The sequence below is a fragment of the Electrophorus electricus genome, chromosome 15 (genome assembly GCF_041902795.1).
Source record: "Electrophorus electricus isolate QZ-2024a chromosome 15, ASM4190279v1, whole genome shotgun sequence".
NCBI classification, from domain to species: Eukaryota; Metazoa; Chordata; class Actinopteri; order Gymnotiformes; family Gymnotidae; genus Electrophorus; species Electrophorus electricus.
In genome coordinates this window covers 16,379,485-16,402,181 of record NC_137511.1, presented here as the reverse complement: position 1 = coordinate 16,402,181, position 22,697 = coordinate 16,379,485, and the positions used below count along the sequence as shown (strand labels likewise).

General features: G+C 42.8%; 1 protein-coding gene across 8 annotated transcripts; it reads left to right on the top strand.

Annotated features, from left to right (window-relative positions):
• Positions 1-785: 785 nt before the first annotated feature.
• On the top strand, positions 786-22,274 carry usp22 (ubiquitin specific peptidase 22). 8 transcript variants are annotated; one of them, XM_081697569.1, is made up of 13 exons: positions 787-1,211; positions 7,799-7,931; positions 13,398-13,511; positions 13,815-13,916; positions 15,178-15,344; positions 18,008-18,155; positions 18,957-19,062; positions 19,466-19,654; positions 19,956-20,082; positions 20,187-20,278; positions 20,795-20,857; positions 20,996-21,145; positions 21,421-22,274. In XM_081697569.1, exons 1-13 carry the CDS (start codon positions 1,092-1,094, stop codon positions 21,461-21,463), a joined length of 1,554 nt encoding a protein of 517 aa, XP_081553695.1. In that variant the 5' UTR covers positions 787-1,091; the 3' UTR covers positions 21,464-22,274. The 8 variants fall into 8 exon arrangements, with proteins under 8 accessions (XP_081553694.1, XP_081553698.1, XP_081553695.1 ...); XM_027005070.3 differs by having other exon boundaries at positions 788-1,211; positions 18,960-19,062; positions 19,496-19,654; XM_027005069.3 differs by having other exon boundaries at positions 789-1,211; positions 19,496-19,654.
• The last annotated feature ends 423 nt before the right edge of the window (positions 22,275-22,697 follow it).

Below are 22,697 nucleotides of genomic sequence, written 5' to 3'. Positions count from 1 at the left end.
CTAGATAAATACCACAGAAATTATGTAAAGCACAGCAGTTATGTACTGGGCAATGCAAACGTTCCTAGAGAGGCCTTTCACAGCACCAAAGTCATTCCAGTTCAGATACTTAAAGGATCAATTCAAAACAGCATTTTCACTATAAAAATAAAAACTTAAAAGCAAAGGAAATTGCAGTTTTATGACTGGAAGGGTTAGGGAAAATGCGACTCGTATTTCAAATGTGTAATTTAATATACATTTTTGGTTGTTTGCTGAAATAATCAGGCATATCTATCTCTGTGGAAGTAATGCCAGTCCACGCTGGTGTAGGCAGAGTTGTTTAGGCAACGTCGGAAATGACGTAACTACAGAACATAATGAAGTCAACAACAGACATAACATACAAGTATAATCATGAATGGATATCGGGGTTATCTGAATTGCAAATTTATCCTAATAAAATCAGGGAAATATGTGTATGTGAGCTAAATCAGTTTAAATATACATTGCATTTGAGTTTGTGTATCTGAGATTCTAATAAAACTAAACTTCTTGGGGGTTGGGGGGGTGGTAATGATTGACATAACTAACAAGCTGGCCTGGCATTTCTAGATATACCCAATTGCGAAGCTTTAAGCAGCGTACATGCCTTTGAACTATGACAAGCGGGCGGATGCGCCAATCATTTAATAGTTTTTATTAAAAGAGGCGGTGCTGAAAAGATAAATGACATTGACGTAGACCAATCAAACTGGTACAGGATAAGCCATCCGCCAATCAGATAACGATGCTGTAAGGATTGTCTCGCCTACGGTGTTCACTTGAATTCCATTGCCGTCCATTAAAACATCCGACTTGGAAAATACAATATTAAAGTGGCCTGAATGATATGAAGCTGTGGCTTTGAGCGTGGCATAATTACGGACGATAATTCTTGAATAAGGACATCTCTAAAGGACCGCCGTATGTGTAACACACGTATCTTCGTCAGTGCTGTGGTTGCCTGCATAGCTCGCCAAAACGGAACAATTGGTGGATAATTCTTCTTTTGACTCGGTGGGGCACGTTTCATCGTTGAAATAAAGAGCAATTCGGATGTCGTTTCTGTCATGAGTCCGGCTGGGTGCTCCCACGTAAACGTCTTTAAAGTGGATAACTGGAAACAGAATCTGCGAGTCATATACCAGTGCTTTGTGTGGAGTGGCTCGGCTGAAACCAGGAAACGCAAGGTAAATATGTGGCTGGTCTGAATGCACCAACACCAGGACGTGCCAAACCCTCCCTCCCCCGACGCATAACCGGACTGTCGAAATGAATATTTCTACACGACATGGTATTTCGTGTTTTTCTGAACCAAAGTAACGAAAGTTCCGCCTCCTCCACATCATATCCAGCCTGTGTCCACTGGACATACTGGTAAAGTCTGGTATTAGCTGGCCTGTGAGGTCTGAACAGGAGGGTTCGCCGTGTGGGGTGTGGGGTGATGTAGACGAGTCCGTTGCTAACGATGCCATTCTCCGTAGCTGGAGTGTGACCTTGTGTGTGTGTGTGTGTGTTTTACTGCACTTTACCTCGCACCTAACACACGCCCCGTGCCTTCTGGACCATTTCTGCAATGACACCGTAGTCAAACTTCGTGTCGGTACCGTCTGAAGTTGTACGTCGTGGTGCAGTTTAAAGATCACGGTCGTGTGTTGGTACGGACCGATTCCCTAACCCTTCCGTTTTCGCTATTTTATTTTGAAACACGTTGTAACAAGTCTGTAAATTTTAAGATGATAACGTGCTCTCTTTTAAACTACATTTTATACCCGTGAACACGAAATGCGATTAAAATCCAACAGTGACAATAGTTTGTTTCATCTACGGTCGGCAGAATCCAACCTCCGCGAGACAGCATAGACGAGCTCCCGCGGTCGCGGTCACTATGATGCAGGGAGAACCGCCGCGCGTGCTAAGGGGTTTTGTTCTACAAGGCATGAATGGTTTGACTATCCACGACTAATACTCACATACCAGAGCATTACTCAATCATTAGAATAGCTTACAACAATAACAGTCGTCATATGTATTATGAGAGCTTCACTTGTCATTGGCAGTATGGACCACCGTTTGTAGGTGTATGCACCAGTCGCTGGTAGATAATCTATTGATTGTCAACATTTTTGCTTTTAGTCTCCTCTTTTAGGCAAAAACTGTGATAATTTCCACCATTTTACTACAAAGTATCTCAGCACAACATTGTTAAAGTCACTCATTAGCATGTATTGAACATATAAGTCTGCAGGTTACAATAAGGTTCTGGTTAGGTGGTCATTTGAGGTATTGGGTAGCCAATAGTTCTAAATTTGAAGGATTATGTTGGCTTTTGTGTTGAAGTGGCCTGTGTCTACATCCTCCTCTTACCAGGATTTTCTTTCTTAGGAATCTCTCATCAGGCCATTGGTTGAAATGCGTGAGTGCCGCATTCTTTTCCTAAGGCAAATTTATGGCAGATTCTGCCCATAATAATGCTCCTCTCAAATAACTAGGCAGATTTAATCTTCTCAGAAGGTGGGCACATTGGTAATTTTATAAGACACCAGGGACTGCATCAACAAGGCAGCAGTTGATACAATAGCATGCCCTATGATGAAATCCAGAGATGTTGAATGCGACACTTCAGGAAATCCCTTCCAGCTGTTTTTGTTTTTATTGTCTGCTGTAATATGTGTGTTTTTGTGTGGTAGGTTTTTTTTTTTAATTGTTTTTTTTTTATTTATTTATTTTTGCCAGCATATAAAATAAACATTAATTTTCTCATTGCTTCACATTGCTGTATTGGGATGTTGGTATCTATTCAGCTTGGAGCTGCTTGGTTCTAGGGTATTTAAGAATGAATTGAGGCCTCCATCTAGCTGTCCCATATAAACCTACTGCTGTACTGCCCCAAGAGTTGAAAGCTGGATATCTTCAACCGCACCCCCCCCCCCCCACACACATACATTAGGAAGGAAATAAGTTTTATTCAGGAGTAGAACAGAGCAGTCAGGCAAGCACATGCAGTCCTGGCCTGTGCTGTCGGTTTAAACCTCCACCTCTCCAGTGCTATAGAGCAGGCTTCTACAGAGCGTGGTGGGCAGTGCCGGGCGGGGCAGGGCAGGGGGTGGAGGGTGGTGGTGATGAGCTTGCTCCTCATCTGTCGATGAGAACATGAGTGGTGACAACAGCGATGAGAGGCGCTCTGCAAACATTCAGGATGCATCTGCCTGGGCCTTTCCCCCTCCAGCCAATAACAAGGAGACTATTGAAGGCATATTATGTTCTGCGAATGCGGCTCGTGTTGCAGCTGATTGTTAATTCAGGAGTTGCTTAGAAGACTCAAGACTGCCTTTACCCAAGAGAGTGCCCAGAGAGGACTGGCTTGCCAGCGTCTTAGGGTTATTTTTTCTTTGGCATATTGTAGCACTGTGATACCTTTTTGGAAGGCACAAGTGGGTCTAAAAATCATTGTTGTGGATGAACTGGGCAGGTACATTTGGACTAAACTGCATCACATTAAGGTTCAGAATCCATGGTTACATGTCATTAGTACGTTGTTATTGACGACCTGCTGCCATGACACCCCACTGCCATGGTAACTAGCATTAAATGGACATGAAGAGAAGGAATAGCAGACACACAAAGAACAGGAGAGAAAACAAACACATTGACAGCCTCTGTTGGGAGTGCTAATGGGTCCATGACTGGCTAATTCCATTTTTAAAAACCTTTTTTAAATGTAGGTGTGAACAGAACAGAATTTGGACCTAAGTCATTCTTTAAGGCAGTTTTCATTGCAGTGCACTTGTTTCTGCACAGTATGGTTTATATTTTCTGTAAACCTGGACATAGGGGAATCACCAGAAAAAAATGTTAGCAATATAAGGTCAGCAGAAACATCCTTATGGTAAATATTATTCCAGTTTACTAGCTAGCCAAAAGATCAGTCTTTGAGACGTCAGAAAGTGGTGCACCCATTTTAGTGGAGCAAGGCTGATGCTCTTCAAATATTACATTGCTGCAGATGTTTCCATATCATCTGTCATTCATATCCATACAGTGATTCACATCTACCTATGCCATGACTTGCCACTTTATTAATGTGTCCCCTATTAATTTCTAACAGCAATTTTTATGGACTGTATGCACCATATCTATGGGACACCTTGTGTTAGGTGGTCTCCTAGCCTACCATCAATAATTCATCCCTTCTCCAGCGCCAAGCTATTTTTCATATTCCATATGTTCCCTAAGAAGCTGCCGTTAGAGTATATAGGCCAGGCTTGCTCATATTGTAAGAGTCATCCATTATGGGCCATCAAGATAAATTTATGGAGGAAGACACAGAAGAGGCCCAAGGCGGCACATAGCAGGCAGCTGAAGAGGTTCTCCAGGGGTGTGGATGACGTTTTAAATCAGCGGGACAGTGCCATGCAGTCGAGGGAGAAAGGCCAGACTCCCAGACGGCTTCATAATTCGCAGATATAAAAAAACAGTTTCATAATGTCTTGATTATGAATTAAACAGTGTTTGATTTTCAACATCGTATGGCAGTGATGGTTTGATAACAGTATGTCTGTGAGCTTAATGGAGGTAATATGTGGACTAAGATCTGCAAAACGATTTACAAAAACATCAGTGATTTGTTCTTCTACTGGTGCCATCTGTCTGTTCGATCTCATGTTCACCATACACGCTGCATTGGTGTTTATTGGCTTCATGTTTCCTTGCTAAACGGAAGGCTTTTCATTGGCCTTCTAATTTAAAACATTTCTAAAATGCACATTTTTCATGTTTACATACACCTGATCCACATTACATGCACTTTGCATGCCTTCTCATACCTATACCACCAAAGTGGTCCAAGGCTAAGAAGGGAGTCCTCCCTACCAATCACACTGCGGTACCGCATCTAGCTTTGCAGTCATCCCAGCTTCTCTTGCATTCTACCTCTCCTTTTTTCCTATGTTGTGCTCTCTCTTCCTCCATCCCTCCCTCAGTTCCTCGCTCTGTGCTTCATCTGCATGTGTTTGAACTGTCATCTCTCCTCTCTTATCAGCACTCTTTTTCCCCTTTGTTCTTCTGTGACTCTTCTTCTTCTCCTCCTCCGACTTCGTTCATCACCCACATGCCTCCTACTTCGCCCGTGACCTAGGAGACGCGGCGGCCAGCCGCTGATTGGGTGCTCGGTTGCTGCAGAAACTCGGAGGAGGAATTCGATAGGTGGCGTGACAATGGGCAGATCTCCCAGCCGTGGGCATTGACTCGTTGTGTCAATGTTGTGTGCTGTTGTATACATGGTTGACCGGCCTTCCCTTTACCTGCCTGTTTTATAATGTGCTGTTGATAAAATACCCCGGATTGCTAATATTGATAACATCTGAGCATTGTGTGTCTTTCCTCACACTAATCAGAGCAAAAACAGATCATGATGAGATATTTGGGCTTGTGATTCTTGGTGCATAATGAGCTCCATTATTTTCAAGTTAGTTCAGTCATGCAGGGTTGCTGATTGTGTAATTTTTCTCACTCGTTGGCAAGTGGCAAGTAGACCAGTTCACCCTCATTAAAAAGCCTCTTTTAGGGGTGTCTGGCACTAGCACACTTGTTCCACACTGGAGCATTTTGGGTGCCTTCAGGTTTGTGTGTTTGTGTGTGCATGCGTGTGTCTGTGCGGATGGTTTGTACCCAGTGATGCTTTATCGCCCAGTACGGTAGGCTGGATGGTCATAGCGCCAATTCTCCTTTGATGTGGCGGTTCCTTTTCCCCTGGGCCTGACCGAGGGGCCCTTCTCTCTGCATCTGCCAGGCACTGAGGTCATCTGGCCCACTGTCAGCGTACACACACTCTGTTGAGGGGGCTGGGGGACAGACCTGCTATTTTGCAGGGTAACACTGAGAACAGAACAAGCTGAAATTTTGGTATAAAATTGGTTGTTTAACAGTGATATTTTAAACTTATTCTGTGTGTGTTGACTTGCTGGCAACTTCAATCTAGATGCTAATCCATCTTGTTCTTTTTAGTGGGCCTCCTGCTCTTGGACGAGGTGCGGATCAATACGTCATCTAACAGGACATTAACAGCAGCGGCGAACTCCAGAAAAGAGCGTGGGGGGCAGGTGGCAGAACAGGCGGCGTGAGGGTTCGGATGCAAGCAGAGACAGCATGGGGGTGGGGTGGGGGGCTCGGGGGGGGGGGGGGGTGTCACAGGTTGGCAGAGCCACTCCCAGGTGCTGTGCTGCAGAGTCCCACCAGGAGAGTACGCACAGGGCACACACTACTGTTGCCAATCGCCTTGTCCACAGCCCTGCAGGGCCTGTCCTATTGAAGTGTGATAAGCTCACAAAGTGTGTGTGTCTGTGTGTCTGTGTGTCTGTGTGTCTGTGTGTGTGTGTGTGTGTATTTTGTCTTTGTATACTGTGTGTAGCATGTGTACAATGTGTGTTTACTGAGCTCACCTTATTCAAGCCTTTCTGTCCCAGAGTCTCAGATCAAATTACTCTAACAAAATAAGGATGAAAAACAATGGATCTCACTCTCTCACCTCATACCTTATGTCCACATACTGTCATCTGTTTTTTGTTTGTTTTTAATAAATTAAATGGTCCTAGGGTGTTTTCATGTTTGCATCAAGCTGGATTCATTATCTTCTTATTACAACCTGATTCTGTAATTCCTAAAATTTCTCATTGTGTTTCTACTGTTTTCTTCCATGCTTACCATATTCAGCCTGTGGTGTTTCTGTTTGTGTCACACGCTGGCTAAACCTGTTGTATTGGAAATGGATGGGCCAGAAGAATAAGGCATTCAGTTCAGACAGGGGGGCAGTCTTCCACCCTTCTTCATGTAGCCTGTCTTGTTGCAGGCCCATTGCACGTGAGCTCTGGTATCTAAAGGACGAAGCTGGCAGCTTTAAAGTTGCTGGAATCCATTTTGAATTTCTTGCTAACTTCCAACGAACCTGGCCACCGAAGTAGTGCACCACTCCTATAAACCTTCAGCCGTACAGCCAGACCTTCTCCTAAAGTCCTTCTCTCCAGAGGCATGGGGTTTGGCACGTAGCCTAACCCACTATGTCCTGCATAAAATATTTCACAGGTGGGGTTGCTGTACTGATCCCACTGACTAACGGCATATTTTTTTCTGCTATAGTCTCTTCTGAAGTTCTGATCTGTTGATTTTCTATTTTGGCAGGTATCAGTCTTGTTGAATGATGTATTGGTATAAGCAATACACTGACATCCTTATTTTTTTGTAAAAAAGTATAGAGTAAAAGCAGTAGCCTGTACCTTAATAATAATAATAATAATAATAATAATAATTTTATTTATTTATTTTAAATAAAAAATCCATCTGTTATGCCAATTCCAACTCACCAGCTAGCTAGCTCTACCACTAATTGATGACAGCTACCGCCCAAAGTGCAAGTGAGCACATGAAGCCACATCTTTTCCAGCTCTTGCCATACTGCCACACAGGGAGGAGAGCACTAACTTCCTTCACCCAAAATCGCATCACACAGACGCCTGCGATTGGCTAGCATCACTCTGATTGACAGGCGACAGAGCATTGCCATCCCTCCCACCCAGAGAGCAGCAGCCCCAGCAATGTTTGTTCTCGAGGACTCCCAGCCACATATGACTGTGGCATTGTCAGGCTTTGAACCAGTGAAACCACAACTACAGAGTGGGCTTTTTTTCCCCATCATGCTAGTTGGCAGTCGCTGTGCACCTCCTCACTGTGACAGCAGGTCTCTGAATACAGATGCATCTTTCCTCTCTCTGCCCTCTTCCAGGCCAAGTCATGCATGTGCCATATGTGCGGGGCTCACCTGAACCGGCTGCACTCGTGCCTGCACTGCGTTTTCTTCGGCTGCTTCACCAAGAAGCACATCCACGAGCACGCCAAAACCAAGAGACACAATTTGGGTAAGGCGAATGCGTGTGCACCAAGGCACCTACCAGCTCGAGACAGTTACCACCAAAAATATACACTGTACAACCAAAGACAGACGCCTACATCGACAGACGTCATTAACAAGAAATGCAAGTGGATGACTCACTACGCACACACACGCAAACATTAATGTAGCAAACATAATGCAGTCACAGAACAGTGAGACCAATATCAAGACACAGAACCTAGCCGTAATCACAAACAGCACAGATTCCAGAACCTTCTTTTGGCAGAAGTAAGAGGGCATGAAGCTGACACATGCCCAGTGAAGCACAAATCTTGGATCATCTTGTGAATTTCTACCCTTCTGCCTCTGAGATTGTAAAATCTGAGTCAGAAGGCCTACATTCAGTGTTCACTATTTACTGTTCACTAGCAGAGCATAAGGGCTTGAACCTGGAGTGCTCCTTTCTCCCCAAGCCTCGCTGAGATCAAAGGCCTGTAATTATACTCTCTCCTTTAACGAGGGGGGATGGCCCCCTCTGTCACAAAACAACAGTACACATAAACAGATGGATAAGAGGGTAATTGTAGAGTGCTGGGAAGTAATATCTGGTGGGTGTGTATATAAATTTTTATATATATATATATATAATAGTGTGTGTGTGTGAGAGAGAGAGAGAGAGATTGGATACAATGACTGCCCATTATACGGAAAGCTCTGATATGGAGCAATTACTTCAGTTTTAAAGCTCACTTTTTGAGGAGCTCAGCTAGAACTGCACTGAGCATCACTGAGGCTGAGACCATCTTGTGGTCTCATACTGGCCACCAAAAAAACAACAATTTAAGGTCAAGGCTTTCTTAAACAAACTCGTATCTCTTTCTCTTAAGTCTTAGGAGTGTGTATTTTACACAGGCATAGACACACAAACTGATTAGAGGCCCATTTGGACATACGTTATGATCATTCGTTTTATCATCATGAACGAGAATTCCCAATATGACCGGAGCACATGTAGCATTATCCTCCAGCGCCTTTAGGACTTCAGTCCCTCCAAACTTCCAAGGACCCTTCGGTGTCCACTTCCCCAACACCCACCACCCGAGTTTGATTTGACGATTAATTAGGTTAGCCATGAACAGCGGGTATCTGTGGAGTACTGCTCACAGCTCAGGAGGAAACGGGCTTAATCTCCACAGACGAAAAGGTGGTTAATTAAGTCATCTTAATCAACACACCAGAAATTAACCAGGGGTAAGAGGGGGGAAAAAAAAGACCAACCTGTCTGAATTGCAGTCTACTCTTCATAAAGAAAGCAGAGGCCTCCAATTAATTCCATTTGTAATTTTTATTTTTCGTAGTTTTCATGTTTTCACAGTGACAGGCTGTCTAATTCACATTTACTCGGCTTGGTGTTCTATTGTACGTTATCCTGCGCCGGTTTCCATGGTTACCTGAAGGCTTGCCATGCTGTTGGCTTATTCTAGTCGTGTGCACGTGCAGTGCGAGATCCTCACCTAACCCAAACTCACCTCCACGTACGCGTGCAGCATGAGCGCTCAGGCAGCTCGGAGTGCACGCGTGTCCGGCAGCTCTTCCATCGCACTTCCAGGCTTGCCGACAGCCAGCTTTAGTCTACAGCTCTGCGTGCTTGATGAAGGAAAATTTCAGTGTTTTGCTTGCACTGTTGCTCCTCCTGACAAGTGGCAGTATATTTTACAAAGCCATTCTGCAAAGTCAGCAGTATTGAGGTCAGCACCACTGGGCGATGGTTGACTTGACTGTACTGGAATCAGTCATTATTAGGCTCTATCATGAATTACCAGGTTTGACCAAAGGGAAAGTGTTTGTTGTCTGCTTTTAATATAGGTTATAGTTTTAGGGTATCGCAAATGCTCTCATAAATAAAGTGCTAGCATAAGTACACAATATACTGTTGTGTATGCATTTAAATATATAAAGTTTTGAGCCTAACTCAGCCTGTTTTTTAATTAGTTTAATTCATGAAAGAGGCCACTGTACCTTGTCTCGTTCTCTGCACAGCTGTGTCATCAGTGCATTAACTTCTGTGTACATGGAATGGATTTAACAGTATTGGTAGCCTACAGGTGTGGAGAGAGTATACATAATAAACTGGTACCTCAGTATATTCTCTCACAATAGCTCCATGGTATTTAAGGGATGAAGAACAAAGCAATATTCTTGGCTTAGCAAGTTAACTTTGCAGTCAGTTATAGTTGGGAAGATATTGGGCTTCATACAAAAACACTTTATCGTGGTGGATTTGTTTTTTGTTGTTTTGTAAGGCAGCTTGTACTGCCACGTAAGTTTCTGCAAATGCTCATAACTAGCAAATACAGCAAAACTATAGCACAATTGCCACCTGCTCTTTAAAGAGCTCTTGTACTTTAGACAAGAGACTACAACGATGAATGTTCACCTGGATAGTAGCTATCAACAGCTACAGTGTCTCCACCTGCTAAGTGACTTGAGTGATACGCTAACTGGAGTCTAATCTGTCTCTGTATATAAAGTTGCTGTGTAGTGTGGTCACATGCAACATCTTTCTTTTGGATGGTTTAGCACATCATGCATTATAGAAATGGATGAATGGCTGTTGTGACCTTGGGCTGTGCTCCTGGAAACCTTTAATTTAGGCTTGTATAGTGGAGGGGAACATGTCATTCGTATACCACTGCTAATTATATATAAAGATTAATATGCATATTCAAACTCTAAAATATATAGTATTTAAACAGAGGCAGTCCTTTTATTCTAAAACTGGGGTGTGGGAGGCATTCATTAGAGAACAGCAAAATATAAGAATGAATCTATTTATTCTTTTGTTTGTTTTCTATACAGTCATAATCTTTGGTCACATAGTCCAGTTCACATGCTTTTTAAAGGACAATTTGAATGTTTTATAGCAAAACCATCCTTGCACTATAGTTATCCCTGATAATAGTTGAATAGTTGAAAGTGAGTAGCAGTTTATTTTGAAACAAATCTGACATGTCCTGTTTTGAGGCCTTGGCTGAATGGAAGTTGTAAAAGTACATGGGGTAACGTATCTTTATGGATCTCTAGAACCCTTGACCAAGGTCAAGTTCATTTAGCTAATTGGTATCCACCTTCATGGTATCGATTGCGTCTAACTGGGAATGTATGTCCTTCAGTGACACCAGCTTTCCCCCAAGAAGGCCCGACCATGCTGAGCTTTCTTCGTGCTCAAAAACAATGGATCTCATAAGTCACCAGTATTTTACTGTTCCTTGCTTGTTTGAATTTTGTGGCTAGCAATGCTCTCAGGTAGTGAGTCTCTCAGCCATGAGAACATGGATAACTAAAACTAGTCTTTTCAGAAAGCTACCTTGTTACTAGTTAATAGGTAAATTAATGTTTGCTGCTGAAAACGGTCAATAAATGTGAAGTGTTTTTTTGGCACACACATAGCTGAACTGACTTTGCCATGCACGGCCATTTTGAATCTGAATGCATTACTGTGCCTGTCAGGAAATGTTTTTTGTTTGTTTTGTTTGTTTGTTTGTTTGTTTTTAGTATTTGCATTTTTTTTAAAAAACTAGATTTTAAAATGACAAACATGCAAATACTTTTCTTGAGATGGTCATTGGAAATTTCCTTCCTTTTTCCGTGGTCTCTTACCCATCATTTGAGACACATGCCCAGGGTATGCAAGGATATCAGACAGCAGATGGCACGTCCCTCACCAGCCAGGAGAGTCATTTAACAGCACCTCACACAGCGCTTTTAATACATATAATGGTCACTGAAGATTTATGAGTCTGTATTTGACTTATGAGACTTTCTCACTTTTAAGTGAACACTAAATCGCAGAATTCCAGAGGGTTGTCTTCTGTTTTGATTAGAAGCCTTTGTGTTTAGTTGAGGTCTATTGATACATATAGGTCTGTATGTTAACAACTAGCCCCTTTAGAATGCTCTGTGTGTGTCAAGACAGAAATCAGATGAGTCATTTAATGACCCTGTCTACTTTAAGATATAAAATCCAATGCCTTTATAAAATGTGTGTATGTGTGTGTATGTATGTGTATATATATATATATATGTATGTATGTATATATGTGTATATATATATGTATATATGTATATATATATATATATATATATATATATATATTAATTACATATACACACACGCATGCATACATACATACATTTTATATAAAAAAAAACATATATATATATATATATGTAATATATTTATTTATATAAATATATGTATGTATGTATGTGTATATACATATATAACACACACACATACATATATGTGTGTGTAATATATATGTATATACGCATACATACATATATTTATATAAATAAATATATTTTATATATATATTACACACACATACACACATACATACATACATACATACACACACTTTATTTATATATATATTTATATAAAATGTATGTGTGTGTGTGTGTATGTATATATATATATATATATATATATATATATATATATATATATATATATATATATACATTTTATATAAATATATATATAAATAAAATATATTTATTTATATAAATATATGTATGTATGTGTATATACATATATAACACACACACATATATGTACGTGTGTGTAATATATATTACACACACGTACATATATGTGTGTGTGTTATATATGTATATACGCATACATATATATGTGTGTGTGTGTGTATATATATTACACATGTATGTGTGTATTTGTGTGTGTGTTTATTTATTTTATTTTTTTCCATTCGTCGTAATTCATGGTAGTATTTTTTGTGGGGGGTGAAATGTTCCTTGCTTTTGAACATGCACCTGCCCGGGTGTTCTGCTGATGCTAGCATTCGCGTGATAGCCTGAGGCGACTACAGTCCCTGCCGGTCAGCCTCACCTGGAAATGTTTAGCGCGTCTGTGTGAAACAACAGGCCTTCGTCGTGTTGCCATGGGAGCAAAGCACATCGATCGGCAGTGCCGGGATCTGATTGGTGGAGGCGCGTTTTAGCCAAATTATGTCAGTTTTGCTACACAGGCGCTTAAGGAGGATTTCACTGATATCAGATCAGCTGTTGACTGGAACTAATGTATTTTGCCCATGAATATAGCATATCTGTCATGAGCTTCCAACATAATACTAGTGTTCATTAAGCAAACATGACCTTTCATGGATGTGTTGAAAACCTATTTATTCCTTGAGAATGTCGACTCACAGCTAGCGGAGGCAGGCTGTATTACCAGGCTTCTCAGCAGTGTTTATTCTTGGTGACATTTATCTACTGTTATCTTTCTTGCTGTTAATGAAGCCTGTTGCACTGAGTATTGTATACACTATTTCTCACCAGTGCATTCTTTACAGGGCACTGGTACACATCTGTAGTATGGAGAAACCCAACAATGCAAACCTGCCTTGTTTCTTAACACTTTTTAAATTCTTTTCTCCATCCATCTGTCTGTCATGCTCTTGCACAGCTATAGACCTTTTGTATGGAGGAATATACTGCTTTGTGTGCCAAGACTACATATACGACAAGGACATGGAACAGATTGCCAAAGAAGAACAAAGGAAAGCGTGGAAACTGCAAGGTAATGGCTTGTGCAAATCCCTTCTACTGGCCCATGGAGTTCATACTGTAGCTGGGTGGCAGAAGCTACTGAGGGAATAGACGAACACAGCTGGGTATATGGGCAAGAGAACAGAATGCCCACCCAGAATAGAAGGAGTTAGGCGCATTAGTTTCACACTTACATTTACTCACGTATGCTGCCTGAGAGCAACATGAAGCTGAGAGTTAAAATAATGCAGAACATATTTATAGATTGAAACAAAATTTTACCAAATGCCTTTTTCTGATGTGTGGAATCATATTGTCTGTTGTTCAATTTTAGGTATTGGAGAGAAATATTCAACATGGGAACCTACCAAGCGAGAACTGGAGCTGCTTCGACATAACCCCAAGCGGCGGAAAATAACTGCAAACTGCACCATAGGTTGGAACTCCATTTCCTATCAACCCCTATGCCCACAGAGACTGAACTGTTCTCTACATGGAATTAGCATGCTAGTTCACTCTGCAGAATGCTTTAGTGGTGTTTAGTTCAATGCAGTTTAATCTCTCCAAATGTATTTGTGCTCATGCAAGAGGGTTGCAGATGGCAGAGGTCAACCAATGTCACCTGCTACCCTGCTCATTCAAGGTGTGTGTGTGTGTGTGTGTGTGTGTGACACATTTCGTTCACACACACCCTGTCTCACTCCCTGTCTTTTAGAAACATACAGTACTAATATCACAGCCCAAGACACACTGTAAAACATGAACACAATGTCCACTCTAGGTAATGTGTATTACAGTGAGGAAGCGGAAGCACCCACACCCCTGTCTGGTGCTGCCCTGTTGAATGCAGGTCCGTGTTGGCTATAGTTGACTACAATTGAAACGCAAAGAACTTTTCGGTGTATTACCTTGAATTCGGGGCATTACCAAATATGAAAAATTCTGATAGCTTTCTAATGTATATTGTAACTAGGTGTCATTGTCATAGTGTTCACCATAAGCATCTTTTAGTATGCCTAATTTGGTTTACTCCGATTTGTGGTCTGGTCTGATGTTGCTGTGAGTTAGGGGCTAGTGGGTTAACTGCTCTCAGGACCAGGTGGGCAGTGGTGAGCAGGGTAGCATGACCCAGGCTTCAGTGCACACCGCCTTCACAAAGTATCAGGCTTGCCGTTGGATCTGTGTACAACGGGCCCCCTCTCTCTCCATTTACCCCATAGTCTAGGTGCTTACAGCAGGGCTGCTTGTTTTCTTCCCTCTGTCTTCTTCCCTCTCCCCTTCCTCCTTTTAACTAAACGCGATCCCGAATCAGAGCAGATGTCTGGGAGATGTAGGTTTGGAGAAGAGCCAGGCAACACCGTTTAGCTTCTCTGCAAGAGCCTGGCCTTCTGTCTCCCTAAAGTGTATCCATGCCCCAAACCCTACAGGAGTCCCTATCGCCTAGTCACCTAGTTAGGGAAGAACGGATGTAGTGTACTCATCCTATGAGTAGATGACAAAGCACTTTTGAAAGTCGATTGGATAAGAGTGTCTGCTAAATGCCAAAGATGTACATGTAGTAGGGACCAAGAATTCACATCGGTGTGGAGCATGGTTCAATACTCTCTTTTTTCTCTCTCTCTCTCTCTCTCTCTCTCTCTCTCTCTGCTACACGCTCCCTCTCATATTCCTCTGTCTGCTTCTCTCTCCCTCTCCAGGTTTGAGGGGTTTGATAAACCTGGGCAATACGTGCTTTATGAACTGCATAGTGCAGGCTCTGACCCACACCCCACTGCTGAGGGACTTCTTCCTGTCTGACAGACACAAGTGTGAAATGCAGGCCAACTCCTGCCTCGTTTGTGAGATGTCCCAGCTCTTTCAAGAGGTAAAAACGCACGCACACAGTCCCTGGTCTCTAATAAGAAGACCTTGTATCTCCAAAAAGGAACATTTATAGGGCATGCAAAAAAATTTAGACCTACATGATTTTATTCCACTAGATGGCCAAAAATGTGTGGGTACCTTTCCTTATTGATATTAAATCACATATTAACACATATTAAATCAAGCACACAGTCATCCATAGACAAACAGTGTAGAAAGAGTCATACTGTAGAGCTCAGTGACAGTAACTGTCACAGAATGGCACCATAGGATGCCACCTTTGCCAATGCTCATTTTATGAAATTGTCCCACTGAGCACCTTTAATTGCAATTAATTGGAATGTAGAATATGTGATGGTCTGATCTGACAAATACTCTTTTGAATCTGCACATTTTCCCACAGACAGTACTCCAGATTCATACAGAAAGACTTCCAATAAGTGTGGATGTTATAGGAACAAAGTGAGAACTTGTATTCCATATTAATCACCTTGGTCTTGGAGGATTATAGGCAGAACAGCTGACATCACTCCACAATTAAAGCCCTCCATCCAGCTGATTATTAATCGTGCCATTTAGCAGAATACCTTCTAGATTCTGCACGACATCTTATCGTAGATGATGCTCGCTGTAGCCATTTCTATCTTCTCCTTAAAATTCATATGGAAAAAAAAAATCCTGATCGTCTTGTATCTACCCAAATTAAGTTCTCCAAATTCCTAGATGTTTTTTTTAACTATTGTTCAATACTTACCCATGTGTTAAAGACTCTTTATGCTTTCTACAAATCCTTAAGTACTAGAATGAACAAACACTCCCTGACAACTTCTTACTATTTTTCAATGGATATTAAAATTATATATACAGTAATTGCTAACAAACATGATTTAAGAGCTTAAAGCATTTTCTTGATGCCAAACCTCAGAGCTATTCTCTTAGGTCTGTCACAGATTGTTAATTTTGACATCCTTAACCGAATAAAACTGCTTCACTTTTGACTCAAAGTACTACTCGCAAATAAGAGGTGTTACTTTGGATACTAAAATGGGACCATTCTATGCAAACCTTGATTTGGTAAGAAACATTTTTGAACAAAATACTAGCCAGTGCCTACAATATTTCTGAGATGCATTTATGACATTTTTGATATTTCTCCAGGCAACGCACACCAGCTCTCCAACTTCTTCTTTTTTCCTTCTCCAAATTACACCCAACTCTGGAATATACATGGTTTATAGCACAAATTGGCATGAGGGTAACAATTTTAGATGTTTCGGTTAAGTCTGAAAATGCTGGTTTAATTACCACCATCTATGATAAACCTACAAACTCTCATTATTTTCATTAACTCCCATTCCAAGGTCTACAATAGCTCTATTACAGCTTGAATACATTTGCAGTGAGAATAAAGACTTCAACCAGAAAAGTATGAAAATGTGTAAATATTTTCACAACTAGTTTTACTAAGGAAATCATAGATGACCTTTGATGTCTTATTAGTCTACTGTTAAGGCAACAAGGATTCATTTGGTTGAAAATCAAAACCCTCCAGGAAGATGCAAACTGCAAGCCTTTTTTTTTTTTTTAAACGATCCTCCATTAATCTGCAGATGACACAAAAGATGCTTGTCAGAGAGAAAAATGACCAGTCAAGTAACAACCGTGGTACTGTAGCCTGCAACTGCACTAATGTGATACATATACTTTTTTTTTTTTTTTTTTTTGGAACACAGCCACTAACTAAGGCAAATGGATGTTATCAACCACTCCTCCTCACGCATTCCTGCAGCACTTGTCTGGTGCATAGCTTGCAAGACATGTAATCAGTGGTACCTGGGTTTGTTGTTCGGTGTGTTGAGCACCTTCAGACCATCAGAATTAAGTGTCTGTTTCAGTGGAAAAGCATTTTCATGCTGATACACTTTGCATTGTTGATGTATCTGTTTGCATTGCTAGTTGTTGCTGTGGCAACAATGACGAAATAGAAATGTTTTCTACACTCTCAGAACTTTAGGACCCCATAGAATTATCATGATTTAAACATCTACTGTTTTGAACATGAATTGGTTTCACCTTATAGCACTTCAGAAGTGCTTTGCTTCTGCAAAAATTAAGATTTCCAAAGAAGCAGGACTTTACAACTGAGATCCTTAACTGTATGAGCTTCTGAATTTCTTGCTAGAACAAATGTATCTGAAGTTCTAGGTGGTGTGTGATGGATCTAAATCATATAGTAAGAGTTTCAAATTTTACTTTAACATTTTCCTTTGCTGGGTCTATAGCCAGGCCTGTAGCAGGAATCTCCTCTATTGCCATCCACTGCCAGACCAGCCCATACCCAAACAATTCCCTCTTGTTTTCAAATAACTGGTATTACACAGTTATAGATGTTGAAAGTGTCTACATGCTTGCAGGAGAGCCCAGAGCACACGCCTCTGTCCCGCTGGGGGAAAGATGGCTTTAAAAATAAAACATTGTCTGTGCACTTTTGAGTTTTACTTACTGATGATGCCTTTGATGCGATCAGTGAGACACTATGAAGCCTCATGCGAGGCTCAGCGTGGGCCGCAGAAGCCCACTCCGAATGGGCCTCAAATCAGCATGAGGCTGGGGCCTGAGGCCCCCTGGTGCCCTGTAACAGCTTTCTTGCCCTCCGTCTCCCAGTTCTACTCGGGCCACCGCTCCCCCCACATTCCCTTTCGGCTGCTGCACTTGGTGTGGACGCACGCGCGCCACCTGGCCGGCTACGAGCAGCAGGATGCGCACGAGTTCCTTATTGCTGCCCTGGACGTGCTGCACCGCCACTGTAAAGGTACACACATACACACGAACACGCCCACATATGCATGAGTGCGCACACGTGCACATGCATGAGCACACACAGACACACACAAACACACGTGCACGCATGCATGAGCTTAAGCATGAGCACACACATGCAAGAGCATTCGCATACACACACACACGCAAACATGTGCATGAGCGTACACACACACACAGGACAGATGCTTACCCACCATTGGCTTTGGCCTGTGCAGTTTCTAATCCCTTGCTCTGCACTTTCTTTAGCTCTTGATTGATTGACGGGTTGATATAGATGCTGACAGACTGGGTCCTAATTCTGGGGTCTGGGCAGAAGTGCTCCCTGGATCGTTGATTGTGTGTCCATTGCTAGCCTGAGCCTGTACTAATGAGAGGGAGAATGGGAGCTGTGGCTCCTTTCCGCTGGCAAGTCTTGGAGTAGGATGGAAGGCTAGTCAGACTTAAGGAGAAATGGGTAGAAAAGTGGAAGTAGACATGAAAGTTTAGAGATGAGAAGAGTCCAGATGGAAGGTCAGAGCAATGAAATGGTAGTGCCCCCTTCCCCCAGCCTGTGAAATGAAATGGTTTGCCCCCCTCTCCCCAGGCCCTGCAGTGAAGTGGTAGTGCCCCCTCCCCCCAGCCTGTGCACTGAAGTGGTAGTGCCCCCTCCCTCCCCAGCCTGTGCAGTGGAAGTTGGGTGGGGTTCTGCAGCAGTTCCACACTTGGGTTTTAATTACAATTTTGTGTGTGTGTGTGTGTGTGTGTGTGTGTGTGTGTGTGTGTGTGTGTGTGTGTGCTGATGTCTGCCAAGGAGATGACAATGGCAAGAAGGCCAACAACCCAAACCACTGCAACTGTATCATCGACCAAATCTTCACCGGGGGCCTGCAGTCTGACGTCACCTGTCAAGTCTGCCAGTAAGAATGATGTGTGTGTGAGTGAGAGTGAGAGAGAGAACGCACTTAATTTATTTCATGTTTTTGAGACATTTGTCCTTCATTCTGCGTGCACAAACATGTAAGATTTGCTTTTTGGTAAGAGAACTGAAATAGAAGTGCAAATCAATAATGGTTAAATATTCAGTGTGCCATATCTAACTCAGGCTGCTGCTAGATATGTAACATAATACTGTATTTTAGTCACCTCCCTAAGCATGGCTCCAGGTAGTATAGTGATCTTTTCAGTTTACCCTCTGATGCCATCTGGTGTTCAAAATTGGATGGTCCAGTGACACATTTCATTGTGCAAATTTCATACATATAATGAACAAATATTATGACATTTAAAAATGCAAAACTCACAGTTATTAAAGTTTGTTAGTTTGACTGTTTGTTGTCTTCTCCATCTCAGCGGTGTATCCACGACGATAGACCCATTCTGGGACATCAGCCTGGACCTTCCTGGGTCATCCTCTCCATTCTGGCCGCTGAGTCCCGGTTCTGACGGCGGTGTGGTGAACGGAGAGAGCCACCCTCCTGGGGCTACCACACTCACCGACTGCCTACGCAGGTACATACCAACGCACACACTTATTAGTACTACAGCAGAGGAAGAATATTAGCTTTTATATGTGAATATTAGACATGAATGATACCACATCTGCAGCTGTAATCACTGCTGAGATGTGACACCAAGCTCTGATGCAGGTACACACCTACTCTGTATCTAATGGTCCTGCTCTCTCACACCTGCACACAGACTTGTACACACCCACACACACTCGCCATCTCCTGCGTACATCCACGCACACACAGTCTCAGTGCTCACACATACACCCACTGCAGTGCTGACTCTTGTTTTGCCACTGCAGATTTACTCGGCCTGAGCACTTGGGTAGCAGTGCCAAGATCAAGTGCAGCGGTTGCCATAGTTACCAGGAGTCCACCAAGCAGCTGACAATGAAAAGACTCCCCATCGTGGCATGTTTCCACCTCAAAGTGAGTGAGTGTGTGTGAGTGTGTGTGAGTGCCTGCCTGCCTGCCTGCGACTCTCTAGCCTTTGTTTGCGTGCTGGTGAACAGTTCTTTCCTCTGTCTTTCCAGCGGTTCGAGCATTCTGCGAAGCTGCGCAGGAAGATTAGCACCTATGTGTCCTTCCCCCTGGAGCTGGACATGACTCCCTTCATGGCATCCAGGTGAGGGCTGCGCTTCAAATTGGTGCACAGTTCAAATGGCTTTTTTTTTTGGTCAACGCAGGTGGTAGAAAGTGGGAATGTCGGTGTCGAGCTGGAGCGGTTTGGCTCAGGCTGCCACGCCTTCGCCTGCTCGCTTCTCTACTCCACCACTCCGCTCCTCTGTTCCTCTGGAATTGGTTATAAAAGTGGGAGTGGCGCAGGCAGCACAGGCCACCAGATACCTGCTGTGGCAAGCTATCAACACCCAGATGGGTCAGGATCCCTGGAATGACAATCGCTTTCTCCCTCTTTCTCTCTCTCTCACTCTCACTCTTTCTCAAACATGCACACACACTGGCACTGGAATGCAGAGATTTGAGTAAATCTTTATCAAATTAAGCTGCGATCTCTATCATAATCACCAGAACATGCCAGGTGCTGAGAGGAATTAGTAGCGTGGATACTCATCTGACTAAGAACTGTCTGTCTGTGTCTGTCTGTGTCTGTCTGTGTCTGTCTGTGTGTGTTCATTCACAGTAAAGAGAGTCGGATGAACGGGCAGTACCAGCAGCCAGTAGACTCGTTAAACAATGATAACAAGTAAGTGGGAGCTCATGAAATTAGCTACAACATCATTGACTGTACATTGGAAATATGGCCCAGCTGGATTTATGTAATATTTTATAATGTACTGTTTTTGTCATCTACATCTATAACTTTACCCTCCCCCCACCACAGGTATTCTCTGTTTGCTGTAGTGAATCACCAGGGCACGCTGGAGAGTGGTCATTACACCACCTTCATCCGCCAGCACAAGGACCAGTGGTTTAAGTGTGATGACGCTATCATCACCAAAGCCAGCATTAAGGACGTGCTGGACAGTGAGGGGTCAGTTACAGTGACCACGACAACCCCCCCCACACACACACAACCTGCATGACTCCAGATGAGAGGGCACTAGTGATCAGCACTCGCAGTCATTAGTAGTCCCACTCACGGTCTGGTGTCGTCTTCCTTTTACAAAAATAGCGTCTGAAGTAATGGGTTTGAAGGAGTTTTTAACTTCGAACCAGATTACAGTGTTGCATTTATATGGTAACACAGTCATTTTATTACATTAGGTGATAATAGTTGTCAGTATGCCTGTGTTTTTCCCCCACTAGGTACCTACTGTTTTATCATAAACAGTTCCTGGAGTACGAGTGACCTTCTGTGGCTGCTGTCTGACCGCCAGCAGAGCAGGCGTGGTGGAGAGCAAGAGGGCGCAGCGCTGCTTGGGTGGAGGTCTAGAGACTCGCACGGTGCCCAGCTGGCCATGGGCATGTACAGCCCACACAATAAACCATCAAAAATTAACAACTTTAAAAAAATTTAAAAAAAGGATGAAGAAAAAAAAAACAGCGCTAACTAGCTAGCTAAGTCAGTGTGCACTGAGCTACCAGAATCTACTTGACAAAGTGAGACGTGAGGAAAGTCCAGGGAGAAGGATGGAGAGCAGCATCCTTCCTCTGCTCCTTTTCTCTCTCTCTCTCTCTCTCTCTCTCTCTCTCTCTCTCTCTCCTACATCTCTCACAGTCTTTCTCTCGCTGTCTGTCTCCCCCTGCTGTCTCTCTCTCACTTACTGTTCTTGCTGCCTCACTGATTTTCATTTGCATGCTCGCTCGCTCGCGCTCTCTCTCTCTCTCTCTCTCTCTCTCTCTCTCTCCCCCATTTCCAGGCAGAGGGGACACAGGGCCAGTGACTGCTGCCAGCACCGCCCCTTCCCATCAACCCCTGCGTTCACTTTGCTGTCCAGTCTTTAGTCCATCACAAAATGACCAAGCAATTTGAAAGTCACAAACAAGGAGGGAAGGTGTTCCTTTTCTATGTCTTCTTTTAATGCATCATTATTCTGAATGCAAATGAGAGAAAATATGGTATTACAGGTTTCGTGGTAAGACATTCTTGATAGTTTTTATCATCTGTGAATTGAGTTTTCAGATATCTGTATAACTGTTATTCCACCCCCACCCTCAAACCCATAAACACACACACACACACACACACACACACACACACACACACACACACACCCCACACCCCTTCTTCTGTGTGGATGTGTGGAGCAACTGTGTGGGAAGGAAGAGAGCATGAAAGACCCGACGCTTCTGACTCTCTTCTCGCTCCTGTCATCTTTTTTCCTCTAATCTTTTTCTTCTTTTGGTTGAGGGCAGGGAAATATATCATGTGTGTATATATACATATATTTTTATAAGTCATTGAATTATTGTTTACAATACCTGCCCCACCCTCCCATCCTTGTCTTCTTTGTCTTCTCATGTTTTGTGTAGTTGTTTTTTTCTTTATATTGTCACCTTTTTTGTGTTTGTTTTTTCTCCCCTAATCTGAGAAGTGAGTCTGTGACAGTGAAGTGTTGTTCATTTTGGTCGCCAAGGCGCCC

Excerpts from the sequence above, each read along its gene's own strand:
- usp22 (XM_081697567.1), top strand. The coding sequence starts at position 1,092 with ATGAGTCCGGCTGGGTGCTCCCACGTAAACGTCTTTAAAGTGGATAAC. Across the intron at positions 7,932-13,397 it reads AACCAAGAGACACAATTTGG|CTATAGACCTTTTGTATGGA; the intron begins GTAAGGCGAATG and ends GCTCTTGCACAG. Across the intron at positions 20,279-20,794 it reads ACTCCCTTCATGGCATCCAG|TAAAGAGAGTCGGATGAACG; the intron begins GTGAGGGCTGCG and ends GTTCATTCACAG.